This window comes from Vanacampus margaritifer, chromosome 6, assembly GCF_051991255.1.
Source record: "Vanacampus margaritifer isolate UIUO_Vmar chromosome 6, RoL_Vmar_1.0, whole genome shotgun sequence".
Classification (NCBI taxonomy): domain Eukaryota; kingdom Metazoa; phylum Chordata; class Actinopteri; order Syngnathiformes; family Syngnathidae; genus Vanacampus; species Vanacampus margaritifer.
Window position 1 is genome coordinate 6,395,569 of NC_135437.1, and position 15,035 is coordinate 6,410,603.

The 15,035-nt window shown below is 38.6% G+C and overlaps 2 protein-coding genes across 5 annotated transcripts; one reads left to right on the forward strand and one right to left on the reverse strand.

Moving 5' to 3' along the window:
* Positions 1–1,444: 1,444 nt before the first annotated feature.
* LOC144053840 (olfactomedin) lies at positions 1,445–6,952 on the reverse strand. 2 transcript variants are annotated; one of them, XM_077568685.1, is made up of 5 exons: positions 6,853–6,952; positions 6,009–6,170; positions 5,691–5,903; positions 3,213–3,345; positions 1,445–2,659 (listed from the first exon to the last, which is right to left on the reverse strand). In XM_077568685.1, exons 1-5 carry the CDS (start codon positions 6,889–6,891, stop codon positions 1,812–1,814), a joined length of 1,395 nt encoding a protein of 464 aa, XP_077424811.1. In that variant the 5' UTR covers positions 6,892–6,952; the 3' UTR covers positions 1,445–1,811. The 2 variants fall into 2 exon arrangements, with proteins under 2 accessions (XP_077424811.1, XP_077424812.1); XM_077568686.1 differs by having other exon boundaries at positions 6,009–6,167; positions 6,853–6,950.
* A 2,773-nt stretch (positions 6,953–9,725) lies between these two features.
* Positions 9,726–14,632, forward strand: LOC144053760 (olfactomedin-4-like). 3 transcript variants are annotated; one of them, XM_077568555.1, is made up of 8 exons: positions 9,726–9,887; positions 9,987–10,045; positions 10,124–10,246; positions 10,333–10,551; positions 11,534–11,702; positions 11,884–12,111; positions 12,305–12,473; positions 12,601–13,108. In XM_077568555.1, the coding sequence occupies exons 2-8, from the start codon at positions 9,992–9,994 to the stop codon at positions 13,052–13,054; spliced, it is 1,416 nt and encodes a 471-aa protein (XP_077424681.1). In that variant the 5' UTR covers positions 9,726–9,887; positions 9,987–9,991; the 3' UTR covers positions 13,055–13,108. The 3 variants fall into 3 exon arrangements, with proteins under 3 accessions (XP_077424681.1, XP_077424682.1, XP_077424680.1); XM_077568556.1 differs by lacking the exon at positions 9,726–9,887 and adding an exon at positions 14,014–14,632 and having other exon boundaries at positions 9,898–10,045; positions 12,601–12,680; XM_077568554.1 differs by lacking the exon at positions 9,726–9,887 and having other exon boundaries at positions 9,898–10,045.
* The last annotated feature ends 403 nt before the right edge of the window (positions 14,633–15,035 follow it).

Here is a 15,035-nt window from a genome sequence, read left to right on the forward strand (position 1 = left end):
AGAAAAGCACTGTGTCTGTTTGCTAACGACAACTTTATTTATAATAGAATAACACAATGACATGACACTGCACTGTGTGCTTACTGTATGCTTGTGGTTATTCTCATTCAGCTACCTCATTCATTTCTCAATCATTACTGTAGTAATATGTGTTGAAAATGTGGAGTAGACTATAGCTAATGGTGAATCTGAGTGATATTAAACATTGTTTTTTATTTTGATTAAAAAATAATCATATATATATAGATATTTTAATTATTATTATTATTTTCTGCGTTTCGGTTTTGGGCCAAGCGTTTCTAATTTTCGGCCCAAAATTTTCATTTCGGTGCATCCCTAATGAATATGTTTAGGCCTACTTTTTTAACAAGCTATTCTAAAAATCCCTACTGTATAGTCCTAATTGCGAGGCCAATGTTGGTTACACTGCGTGACAATAAGCCCAATAAACGTAAATCAAGGTCGTTTTTCTTTGATAATTTTATGTGGAATCCAATTTACTCTTGAACCAGGTTAATTTTGCATTGTGAAAATTTTTTTTTTCAACACTTGTCATGCTTACAATTTAAGAACAGCTGTCTGAAAGACTAGATTACAGGATTCAAAACGTTACAAATTCACAGTATCTCATTAGAGAACACCCTCGCCCATTTTCCATTCAAAGAAACATCAAATCAGCATAACCACACACATAGTAAAGAGTAGCTCTTATGTTATAAGCCATACAATTTCTGTTTTGGTTTCTGCAACTGTGCAGGGAGCTGCTCTGTCATTATGAGAGCAGAGCTTTGGGCGTATCTGAGCGGAAACCAGCCAGAAACTTAAAAAAAAAAAGCTGTCGATGTTGGAGACGTCAAAGGTGGCTCATATTGCTCCCTAGTATACTTTTCCTTGAGACTGCTTGTTACAAGCAATGCATTCGCAATTTCGCACCGAGGACAACAGTAGGCTACACGGGGAAAGCTCAGTATTTCTGCTGTCCGAAGCCATAGACAACCATACCGACTTATTAATGAGCCTTGTGGCGCCCTCTGATGGCAAAACCGTTGCCTAGCATACCTCTTCCCCAAAGAGTATGTTCAAGTTTTGGGTCGATGCCCTTAAGAGCGTTTATCCTAACGTTATTACCCCCAAATGAGCTCAAAATCAGCATAACAAATTTTCCTCTGCATATATTAAGTGGATTTAATTGTTTAAAACAGACTAACTCTGTGATGAAGGGCTTTAACCACTCTGTCTTACGTTTATTTATTTTTTAAAATGTTTTTTTTTTTTTTTTTTAATGTTAAACAAAATTTGTCAAGTCTGAACATTAGTCACTGACAACTGTTCAAATATTTGTGGCCCTTAAACAATGAAAAAATTACTTTCAAAACTAGTAAGAGAGCACATTAGAAAAATAAAGGATAATTTTATACTTGGATATCAACTTGCCAGACATTTTCCACACTTCTTCTTTGAAAAACTGTTGTTTATTCAAATGCAGCGCCGATTCATCAATGTTAAATTCTGGAGGAGATAATTTTACAGTAAAAGGCGGGCCTCATTAACAATATTTCAAGGTTATGAATGGGGCACAAATAATCACGTGGTACAAGGAATAACATTCAGATACTACTGTACTTATTTTTTCATTTGCATGTTTATATTTATGGCCTATAAATATCAACTGTAATTATGACTTTACTGCTACATTAGCGTAGGTTAGTGATGCACTACGGTACAGTCTGAGATTCACGTTACAACAGAGTACTCACTGACTCAGAGGACAACTGTAACCATCATGCTGCATATATTGTTGTAGTACAATTTTAAAATAGTGTTGTTTGATAGGTGAGAAGATATCCATCGTTGAACATGTAGAGCTGCCTGTTGACTGGGTTGTAACTCAAACTTGCAACTCCCTTACTGATTTTCTCCATCGGCAGCGCAAGTGTATTGTCCTCTTTGCCTGTTGCTGTATCAAAGGCGTAGAACACCTCTTCATGGAAATCATCCAAAGCGCGAGTAGCATACAGCACACCACATTTCATGAATGCATTGGTTGCTGACTTCTTGAACAGCCTGGTTTCCCACATCTTTGTGATATTGAGCGTTTCAGCTTCACTGTCCCATGACAGTTTGCTTATCACAAGATTACCATGGCTTCTTATGGTGGCATAGATGACCCACAGCCCCGTCTCATCGACTTCCACGTCCACATCACTGAAGGTCCGACAGTCAAAGTAACAATAAGGGAACTTTCTGTAATCCTTCCCAAGTCCGGGAAGTTCGACCCTTGCGACAGCCTTGCTGTTCAGATCATAGCGGCAGATATCTGCGGAGTCATAGCAGTGATAGTACAGAGCTTCTCCATACAGGACAGCACTGGGGCCTTCGACAGTATTGGCATGGGTGTTGGATGGAGCTATGATCAAATCTTTGTGGTTTTCAGAGGCCATGAAGTCTTCATATGATTGGTAGATTCTCAGGATATTGCCTGACATTTGGTTGTTGAGCAAAGGTTGAATCCATAAGATGTTTTTCAGGTTTTCGCTGTCCATTTGGGCTTGTTGGCCCCATGAGCCAACGCTGAATGTTTTACCATACGGACTGAGTTTAGTTATGACCGGTGCACTGATGTTGGACATTAGACCATTGAGGCAAAAACTTTGCTGACCTGGAAACAATTAAGGAAATTAATCATATTGCAAACTCAAACAGTTTTACTCATTCACTGCCATTGACGGCTAAAGACATCAAAAATTTATTTGAATTATTTCTATTAGTTTTCCACTTTTGTTAATAAGAGTATGAAAACCTAAAAAAATATATTGTACATTTAGAACAGATATAAAAATTGTGATTAATCGTGAGTTAATTACTGAAGTCATGTGATTAATTACAATTAAACATTTTATTCACCTGACGTGATTTAAGAAAAAAAGAAAAGATTATAAAAAATTAGGGGAGTCGGACGATTAAAATGTTAGTAGTAATTAATCGCATGACTTCACTAGTTAACTCACGATTAATCACAAATTTTATATCTATGTACAATAAAACAATTCTAGGTTTTCAGACTCTTGTTAACAAAAGTGGAAAAAAATGTTTAACTAATAGAAATAGTTAAAATCAATATTTGACGTCTATAGCCGTCAATGGCAGTGAATGAGGTAAAATGAAACATCATGGGTATCCACACAAACACGAAGTTCAAACTATGATAATACCTTTAAAATCTCTGGGGATTGACAAGCATGACTCAACACTGTTTTTCAGGTAGCGGAGTTTCTCTTTCACACTCTTCATGTTGATTGAGTTCACCACTTGCATCTTGTCAACGTCTCTTCGCAGTTTGTAGACCTACAGTGAAACAAAGGTTCCATAATATTGTATACAGTATACTACTCACCACAGGTTTACAGGTGAACTTAAAAGTCACAATGACCTTAAAACTAATTTCACCCCCAGTCGATGTTTAAAAGGGGAAGTCAACACAAAAATTAGTTCTATGCAGTCCCACTAGATTAATATTGCATTTATGGATCATGAATTAAGCAGCAAAATCCCCCCCATTTTTATCCATGTCATTTTTCCCACTTTGTGTCACTGAAAATGACATCACAGTTGCTCAGGGGGGGCTCTTGTAACGACTAATCATAGCTCATTTGTTTTCTGAGTTTGGTCATATGATGTTCCAAAGCTGAGCTGTGATTGGTCATTACCTCAGCCCTGAGCAACTGTGATGCCATTTTCAATTGACAGTAAATTTGATATGAAATTCTTAGGTGTTATTTTGGATCATAAATAGAAATGGAAAATGCATATAAATTATGTCAAATAAAAGATCGATTGCCATATTATATAAGGTGAAGGGTCTTTTGAACCAACATGTGCTGTGTATTTTGTATTAATCTTTGGTTGTGCCTTATACAACATATTGTTTGGAAATATGGGGGTGTGACACCGCGGTGAGGTTGTCTTGTCGTTTCCTGTTTTATTTTGAAAATTCTGACTCCTCTCGTTTCAGGTCACTTGCCTTTCCTCGTGTGGTGTCAGTGTCAACCCTGATTCCTGATTGTGTCATTCCTGATTCCTGATTGTGTCCACCTGTTTCCCATTACCCTCATGTGTTAAATGGTCTGCGTCTCCCCTGTCTTGTGCGTAAGTGTTTTCGTCAGAGCCACTAAACCTGTTACCGTCCACAGCCTTGTTACCCTGTCCCTTGAGAGAACTTTGGTTTGTAACTTTGAATAGCCACAATATTGTTTTAGTTAAGGAGTGATTTTTGTTTTGATTGTAGTTTAGACTTCCTCCCTTTTGGAGCGCCTTTAGTTTAACTTTGAATAGCTTTTGTTTTCTCCCTCTCAACGAGGAACTTTTGTTTTGTTTAATAAAAGCTGCTTTAGCCTCAACCTCTATCTCTGCGTCTGGGTTCAAAAACTGCCACGCTGTGTCAGGGGGAATGCATATCCCACACATACAAGACCAATATTTATTCTACAAAAAGAACACTGTAAATGATAATAACAAAGTCAAATAGTAGAGAACCATCAAATGGGTTATTTATTCATTTAAGAGCTTTGAAATTTGAGGACTTGGTAAATTATAAAATTGCACTTATAATGTATAAATTGTATTATAAACAGCTGCCTAGTCACATAGAGAATATGTTTAAGAAAATAAACAATAAAGATACCACCTCCAAGGGAAGCAACATTTTCACAGAATAAAATCTATTCTAGGACTAAATTACAAGATCAATGTATTTCTATGAGTGGTGTGAAAGTATGGAATCATCTTGATGATGACTTGAAAAGATGTCAGACAATTATTAATTTTGTTTAAAGGTAAAGTTATCTTACGGTTAAACACTGGGATAAACACAATTTGTCTGTCAGTAAGCTCAACAGGAAGCCAGACTCTTGCTCCACCCCTCACTAAAATTTGCCTTATGACCAAAGGAGGTTTTGCCTGGATGACCGTTGGGTTGCGAATGGGGAGATGGTTGGGCGTGGTTGTGATTGACTGCAGCAGTGAAAACTAAAATCTAAGTAATGTCTATGCTATGGAAAGCTACACTAATTAAATAAACCAAATGCTATGCTAATAAATTACTACGTAGCAACTGACTTCTCGTGTAATGAGGGAAAACAGCCAAATTGTGTTTATCCCATTGTTTAACCATAAGTTGGCGCCAAACATATGGTTTATGCCCATATTTCAAGCTTTCAACAAACATGCACTAAAATGTCAAAATAATGCCCAGGACATGTAACCAGCATTGGTAGACAACAGTTTCAACAGTATATCAAAAAGAAAAAAAGTGTTAATTTAGTGTTGAGTAACTCTTTAAATACCAATTCTAAGTGAACCAATATTATTTGACTCATGTGTCAAACACCAGTTATGATTGTTATCATTTACTTCTTTGTTGGAGCAAGTTGTGCAAAATTACTCAAATGTTGAACAGTTGGAAATTCAAAAGTTTAGAGGAAGTCAGTTTAAGTTCACCTGTTGGAGCATTTTAGCTTCATCCTGAAATTTCATGCCAAATATCCCAAACTTTTTGTATCGTATATGTTCTTGTGCTCCAGACGACACCGATGAAGACATTTTCTAACAACAGATTTACTATGTTAAAAAAAAAGAAGATTATATTATATTACCATTTGTGATTGGTTGCTACAGTATATTGTTTGTCATACCTCTTTTGATATTTTTGTTGTTTCAGCATTGTTCACTTGAAGGGACATTGTATTAATGTCAGTCTCCAACTGGTTGAGTTCTTCACCAAGCAGACGCAGCGATAAGGCAGTATGAATGCCCTTATCATTTAGATAGCGGTAAGGCTCCAGCCGTGCTGTTATGTCATCAACCACTGTACGGAACTCAGGGAGACGCTGATTTGACAGATGCACCTAATAGAAACGAAACACTTCTTGGTAAAAGAGGTTTGGTGAAAACCAAATCCTAAGAACACAAACAGTTATTTGTGTGACAAATGAGAACTGCTTTTACTTTACCTGTTCTTGTAGCCGTGTAAGGGAATCTTCACAAGATTCAACTTGTTGCAGTGTGGCTTCGTACTTCTTAGCTGGGAAAAACCACATGTTGGTGTTGACCTCACATGCACATGAGCCATTTTTCATCTGACCGGACACATGTTGGACCTGGCAGTCACCCTGCTAGCAAACATAAAGTAAGCAATGTTAGACAAAGGCCTTGCGTCTTAAAAACCAAAACTACAAATTGAATGAGAACGCTGACAAATACAAGTACTAGGACAAAGAAATGAGGACTATGACACCACATGGCTCAATATTAAAATGGAAAATTTCCCCAGGCACTGTGAGCCATTTTACATTACTGCATTGGTTAGGGTCTGCATTCATACAGTATCTTTCTGCTACAAGGTCCATACTATAAACTCACTTTAATGTACTGTTGTTATGAAGGGTGTTCTGTATCTTCATGTACCTATACTACTGTATTTCATAACTAAAAAGTGTAGAGCGATAGCAAAACACACATAAAATTGATGTTCACATCGGTCATTGTGGTTAAACATGTGCTCCCACTAATATTTAGGTAATCCTACTACCTCCCAAAGACAAAAAACATACAATGATAGGTAAATGAAATACTTTTACCATTCTGAAAAATACATGGATTAGATTGACAATAAAATATGCATCAATTCTTGTCACATAAATCACAATATTTTAATAACAACAATAACGATAATAATATAATATATTTGACCTTTTACGTTCACACATTTTTGGCACAAATAAAGCTTAGAAGGCAGTACAATTAAGTGAGTGAAGATATTTCAGTTAGCATCAGCATGGAACAGATGATACTCACCAGCACCGCAGATGCCAGCAAGGCTAGCAAGAACAGCATGTTGAAAACCGAAGTAATGACGAGTGAACTGACATGTAATGGAGCTGTTACTATGATGGTACTACACTTCCTCCCACATCTCTTGTCTATGTTTAACAAACCTGCTAATAGTTTGCCAAACTCCATTTTTGTTCCCACTGAGTCAGCACACAAGCAATGAGAAAAAAATTCCGAATTTCACAATTGTTGTGAAACAAGTAGCTTCCTTAATTTTCACATTTTGGGAAATAACAAATTTCCCACGGTGGGAGACAGCGGATAGATTTCTCTTCTCACAACAGTCATCATATTTAACACAGGCGGTAAGTGAGGGTGACAGACCAAAGTTAGATCTAAATCATGTGCCGGTTGCCTCAGAAGATTTCAAACACTGTTTTAATTTTGGAAATGACGGCATGCTTAGGGTTTGATTCGCAACATGGAACAAATGGGCTTAGTTGTGAATTGTTATTTTAATGTCTCCGTTAATGTCTTGTTTTGCCTTTTTTTCTTCGCTTCTGTCTTTGTTTTACATAGTCACAAAAAAGGTACAGTTTTTTTTGTGCACATATGTCTTATTTGTGCTGTTTCCACAATTAAAAACAAAAACAAACCTGTTCACATTGTAAAAACAAAACAAACTTTTAACTCTTTGACTGCCAGACATTTTCAGAAACGGGATGTCGCCAGTGCCAGCCGATTTAAGCATTTTGACTGATCTTTCAAGGTCCACAGAAAATGTTGTGTTTGGACTATGGAAACACACATACTACCAAATGAAAGATTGAACTCTCATCTTTCATCAGAAAAAAAAGTTTGTTTCTACCTTATTCCGTTCTTCAGTAATCAACAATAGAAAATGGTTAGTTTCACCAAAATGCTCTGTTTTGAAACAAAAAGCGGAGAAAACAAGCTTTTTGTGAAACGATGTTATTTCATGCACTCTAGTGAATTGTACACTTCTTTTTGTCCATGAATGATGCCACAAACACCTAAATAGTGCTTTACTTCTGTAAAACGCTTTCACCAACAATGAAAAAGTGTTTTTAGTTTGCAAAATACGTTTATTTCCATTCAACAGTGTAACAATTTGACAAAACAATTTCGGAAACTATTTACAAATGTGTGCAACTGTGTTACTACTTACAATTATGTGGATGTTTCAAATACAGTTTTTCTTTTTATAACACTCTCCTGCGTGCAAGGAGAGGGACCAGGATTCGCACAACAGATTACTTTCACTTTAGCTTTGTCCGTTTCGCGTGCAGACGTTACACTTTCTTGACGGCCTTTTTTTTCGGGGAATAAATAGCAAGTAGCAGACTGTACACACTCCTCCGATTAATATGCATTGGACTCGGGGCACTCTTCATCGTCCAATTGAACGTCCGCCTGAGCATGCTCCGTTGTGCTGCGCGTTTTCCGGTGTCAGTATCGCTAGCCCATGAACCTTTATAACGTAGTCATAGCCGCCGCGTCAGCGCTTCCAACTTCGCCGTCAACCTCGGAGTCACCATCATCATCATCGATGATGATCATCGTCATCATCAATGTGCTCTTTAGCGTTGAAAATTCCCAACTGTGAGCTGCTTGCAAGCGGTCGCCATTGTCCGCTTCCTCCTCCATCTAGCGCCGCCTAACGTATTCTACTGCCGCGTCAATGCTTCCAACCACGGAGTCACCATCATCATCATCATCGATGATGATCATCGTCGTCATCAATGTGCTCTTTATCGTTGGTCGATGCTTTTGGTCTTTGAAAAAAAAACGGCTCGACCGTGAGCTGCTTGCAAGCGGTCGCCATTATGGCTTCTTCAGCCATTGTCCCCCCAACACTCTAACCCCGCCTCACGTCTTCTGCTGACGCCCACCCAATCTTGTCAAAAGAGAGTCACCTCTGCCCTCTCGGGGCCAAAAATAGTCATTAGGCTCACCAGACCTGCTTGAAATTTTCACCACAGCTGCGGAAGACTTTCCTGCACCCGTTTCAAAAAAAATAAAAATAAAAATGGGAGGACATCTTTTAACGTCTTTGGCGCTCCTCCATAGGTTTTTGCAGAACGTCATTTAACGTCTTTGGCAGTAAAAGAGTTAACAGTCACTGGCCTTTTCTCTTGAGTGTCCCCCGACTCTCCATCTTGCTTTTGCCTTATTTTTGCACTGGCGCTTATTTTTCCATGCAACTATCTCCTGCTTTAACATATATTCTTATGTTATTTTAAATGAAGTAATCATACATCTTCAAAATAATGTATAGGCTATAGCAAGAGACCAGTGGCCCAATTTTTGGTGGAAATACATCAAACGTAGTCCAGCACTAGCATTACCTGCTCATTAGTGACACAGTTTAAAATGTATTTTCGTCTGACAACAACTAGCAGGTTTCTTATAGGGGAACAACTTCTGGCCACCTGAAGGTTTTGTCCACCATGGTGAGAAGGTGAGTGAACCCGCAGGAGGGGAAAGGCCGTGGATATTGGTGCGCAGCTGGCTAGTGGAGGCCACAGAGAAGTGTGGCGTTGGCGATATTTTCTCTTGACGCAGTCTGCGAGAATTATTCGGCTAGGCATGAATATAAGCCAGCCAAAATCACCACATTGTTGACAACCACCCGTCAGCCTTGGTCACCATTTGCAGGATGGAAGCTCATAGGATGTTGGATCATTTCATCCTTGGATTATTCTAAGAATTATTTGAGGTAGAAGTTTAGTCCATGAGAACCTGGGTTTAAGACTGCTGTGGAGAAGAAGAAATTGGAACTAATTGTTGGCCAAATGCTTGTCTGCTGAGTATTATGAATACATTTCAATGATCAGTAGTACGAGTCCTAATAATATTTTATTATCCTTTACTTTCCAAGTGAATGATGATGCTGGTGGATAACGTTTTGGGAAACAATTTTGAGTACAAAATGCAAACTTGGATTTCACCTGTTTTCTTCACATCCGTTTCCTCACATCGAAAGCAATCCTAGGTTTCTTGAACTGAAACCAGAAGGAGGAAGTGATCATTTGCAGGTTAGGTTCCTGATGTAATACATCAACATTCAAAGATGCATACATGCAGAATCCATATGCAATGCTAATAAGTCAGTGGTGGTGTTCATTCTCTCAAAGACATCATGAAGCTCTGCGCCATCTTTTTCCTGTGTTCTCTGTTCAACACTACACAACAGGTGAGATTTAACATTATGTACAGTACAATGACAAGTTAAATTCTAAAATATGTTTGTAACTTGTCTCTGTTTTATCAGCTGAATCTAAAAGATCGCTGTGTATGTGAGCTGTCTAACAAAGAGAAGGCGTTTCCTCATGAGACCCTCAACTCAGTGAATGACAAGGCTTTAAAATGCTCTCAAACTGCCACCCCACAGAAGGTAACTCGCCACAATTTCTTGATACTGAAGACTGTACTGTTTTATCAATAATTGCAAAATTTAAAAAATGTGCTTGTTCTTTGCAGGCTCAAGAACTTGAAATTCTTCTGCTTGGTTTGAAGCTCCGTCTGCCCCAACTGCTAAACGATGTGTCAATACTGGAGAAGGAGAATGATGGCGAGCTATACGGAGTTGTCAGCTTCCAGGTGATAGAAAATGAACTCATTGAGATCACGAATATGGTTGACAGGCTCAACAGAACCAACCAGGGACACCAGCACTTAACTACTGACTCTGGCCGACAAGTAAGTTGACATTGGTGTTTCAGTACAATCAGTTAAATTGATGTGTAAAGCATACAACAATCTACTCTGCCACAATACTCAGAAGCTATTTGAAATTAGAGAGTCCTTGTGACATAAGGGGTGCAAGTGTCTACAAAAAAAAAATCTAAACAAGAACAAATGTTAAGCAAAGGTGTGTTTCTGTAAGAGGTGTCAATTTGTGGAATAATTTTGGTATTGATATGAAAAGTCACTTGCTGACTTAAAAATTTTTTTTAAAAGCAAAGTTCAAGAAAATTAATTAAATCAGGCTTGAGTTGGCAAAACAGCAGAAATTGTGTTATTTCTTTCGATGTATCAGTATGAGTGTAATGAAAATCATATATGTGAATATGAGGATGAATTATTATGGTGTATGCCTATGAATTACATGTACATATGCTACTGGCAAATGTACGTACATGTCAGAGTGCAGTTGTATACATGAACAGATTTATACATTTTCTTTCATTGAAATATATTAACCTATTATTGTATCTATTGAAATAAGTCAAAATATAAAGGGTAGGACTAGATACGTTTTTAACTTCTTCCTACTCCCTTTTGAACATGTAAACTCATTTCTTTTTTCCTATTCTTGTATTTTATACTTGTAACTTGTATTTTATACTTGTAATGTCTTTTATGGTTTTCTATTTTTATATGTTCACTAAATCAAACAAACAAAGTCAGTTTCTTACTATGAACATAGATTTTTTTTTTTTTTACAACAATTAACAGTACTTTTATAATGATGTCAGTGACTAGCTTGGAATGCCTGACTTGCAATACCTGACTAACCTCTCTTGTTACTAATAAACAGCACATGGAATTTCAATATTCTCTAGCTGCTTTTTATTATTCCATTCCTACAACCTGCTAAAAAAAGAAAGAAAAAATATATATGTTTCTTCATCCTTGAGTTCAATGATGTCATAATACTGTTGTTGTTGTTTTGTCTCAGGTGGTGCACCTGAGAGCAGAGTTGCAGGAGTTGGAGCAATATGACACCTTAAAGGTAGAAATGAGACGTAAAGACAACCAGCGACTGAAAAGAGCCCTTGACGAATGCAGGGATGATAATGACCACAATCCACAGCCCACACATCATCCAGACAGTATGCAGACTTCAGGCAAGATTAATCTTCAACTGTTTCGAGATAGCATAGCCACAAGAAAACAGCAATCATTTATTTTCCCTGATTCCTATTAACTGGAGAAAAAAAATAATTCAGAGATATGTTGTGTCGTACAAGGTTGATTTTTGTAAATACATTTAATCACTGCAGCAACCTCCCTTTTTTTGTACTGTAGGTGTCTGTCCCCATGGCAAGTTTGTGAACATTACTGGGCCCAGATTCTACTCAACAGGAGAATCTCCTGCTAACCACAAGTATGGAGGCTGGGGCCGTGACCCTGAACCTGAGATGGGGAAAGAGAACTGGTATTGGCGGTTGATTCTGAACGGCAACAACATATATGCCAACCAAATCAGTTTCTACTCCAGCCTGAGTTCTCTGACCGTAGGAGTGAAGACACCAGGTTATACAGCGACTGATCATGGCACCACTCCATCACCTACAATTCCAAAGCACATCTTTTTAAAAATATCTATAAATCAGTTTTCTGTATATATATATATATATATATATATATATATATATATATATATATATATATATATATACTTGATTTTAGCCATATATAAAATGAAGCCACCCTCGTCTCATTGCAGGTAATTTTATCATCCGTCCTTCCAATCCAACCACCAACACCATTCAGGGACCAAATGTTGTTCTATATGGCGGGGCCTTGTTCTACAATTGTTACAACAGTGACCAACTTTGTCGTTTCAACATAGAAACCAAAACCATTTCCACCGTAAAGCTACCCAAAGGCACCAGGTACATTTGGACTTTTGTTATTTTATACACTATATTTGTAATGGACAATATGTTCAAGACAACCAGGTGACATTAACGGGTGTTAACTTAAAAAAAAACATTAACAACAACAACTCTTTTTAAACAGGTATAACTCAAGAGGGAATTTTTGCCATCTAAGTGAATGCTACTTATACACTGACATGGACCTCGCAACAGATGAGTCAGGTGTGTGGCTCATCTACAGCACAGTCCAACACTTTGGTAACCTGGTATTGTCCAAAGTGGACATCTCCTTCCCAGAAGATCCACCTTCACTCAACCAAACTTGGCACACCTCTGTCTATAAGCAGGCAGTCACCAATACTTTCATGGCCTGCGGTGTCCTCTACGCAACACGTTATGTAAATAAGGGCATGGACGAGATTTTCTACTCATTCGACCCCTCAACTGGGGTAGAGAGGTTCAATGTTGGCATCTTTATTAAAAAAATGTGTCCTAACATTTACTTCCTAAATTACAGCCCAGTGGACCAGATGTTGCATGTCTACTGTGATGCCTACATGGTCTCCTATAAAGTTTTGTTTCAAGAAATTAAGTAAATACTACACGCATAAGGCAAATAACCTGATAATAAAGTTACTTCTTTCTAGGGACGCCAGCGCATCATCCTTTTTCATCTAAAAAAATAAAATAATACATGCATGCACACACATTAGGTTGTCAAAATGATCATATTACTATCAAGTTAACTTAAAGATCCCTTAATGCCGCACATTTTTTTGGGCTTATTTCCGCTCACAAAGCAGCAGAGTGAGCAGACCCTACCACGTATGAATTATCCATCTAGAACTACACTGCACTGCACTACAACTTGTCTAAAGATTAGAGCAACATTGGAGTTGCCATTTGGGCAATAAATTCTGCACATGCGGCCATCTCTTCCTGTTTCGAGATCACAAGGCACATGATGTAGGAAGCCTGGAGTCGCCTGAGAGAGTCCCCTGGACTGCTGGTTAGCCATAATCTACTGTAGTGTGCTCTAAAGCTCTCAAAGAAGTCTAGGAGTGAGGTTGTGTCTATGCTTGCCTTGTGTCTTTGTTGTGAACACGGAACAGGCTTTCTTTTTTTCAGCCATGAAGTTTATTTTGTTCAGCAATTCCATACATAGCTCATGTCACGGGCGTAGATGGCACTAGGGACGGGGGGTCCCCCTCAGTTTCATGAAGACCACAATCCATCCCCTCCGCTTTCGAAGGGTTTTTGCTTGACGGTGAGCGCCTGCGAGCACACGTTTTGCTGCCTTCATCATACACAGCGCGGTTTCCCCCCGCTGTGGTCGATATTCTCCCAGGCTAGGAGGCAGTGAAGAGCGTCTACGGCATATGAACAACACTTCGTCCCATTAGAAGTAGAAAACAATTTTATTTATTTTTTCAATAAACAACAACTTCGGCAATTTGGGGTGAAGGATCTACATACATTAAACAAAATAAATAAAAACAAAGAATCGGGAAGTAGAAAGCACTGTTGTTCACGACAGCATTTGCTCGTCTGCCAGGTCTTTTTGCGCAGACCGTCCACATATGACGGCCAGCCCCCAGCTGCTGGTACCCCGCTTGGAGCTCCATCCGAGACTGGCGGGAGTGGGGGAAAAGGCGGTCTGCCTGACGGGATGTAGACCTTCCCGCCGCGTAATTATGCACAAGCCACCACCCCGAACCACTTGGAGCGGGGCCGCGGGAAGAACTTGGAACGTTACACCCTAAAAACAGATTGTTCAAATTTACCCCCCCAAAAAGGTTACATTTGACCAATCTAGCTGGTAGATATGTGTCTGACAGATGATTTGGTTAAAACAACCACTCTAGATACATGTTTACTTGTATTTGCAGAATAGCTTTTGTATCAAAGGATAGGCAAAACATATTATTCATGTTTCCCTAATTGGTGCTCTGATGTGTTGAGGGACAAATGTGATCAACCTATTGCTCATAAGTTTATCCAAACTTACCAGTGTGCTTGAACAAAGTCATGTGACGTAGGTCTCTCAAGAGATTTTTATCTAGTTGCTAAGTAACGCATTATTGTAATCTGATTACTGTCTTTCAATAATGAGCAATCTAACCCGTTCATTTTTCCAAACCAGTAATCTTATTAAAGTTACTTTCCTAAATGGCTGTGCGTGACTACTTTTTATGACCTCATAATGTATGTAGCATGCCAAATTTTGTTGTCTATTTTAAAGAGAATTTTGAGGAGAAAATGTTTCTCTTGCATTTAGGAGTGACGTCACATCGCATGTCACGTTTTCTCAGCGGAAGACGCAATGTCGGGTCACGTGTATCAGCGCTCGGAGTCTGGTCAAAACAATAGACCCCAACTGGCGGACGCGAGACCCTTACATGCAGACCTCCAAGAATATGTACTGGGCGGGAAATATTTTCAGTTTTACCGATAGGCGCGCGCGAGGGCAGCTATGCCTGAGCCGGGGTCCTTTGACAGAGCCGGGGTCCGGTAAGCTCGCAATTTGTGTTGTTTTTCGGGGTACACACATTCTCACGACAAACGTGATGAAGTATG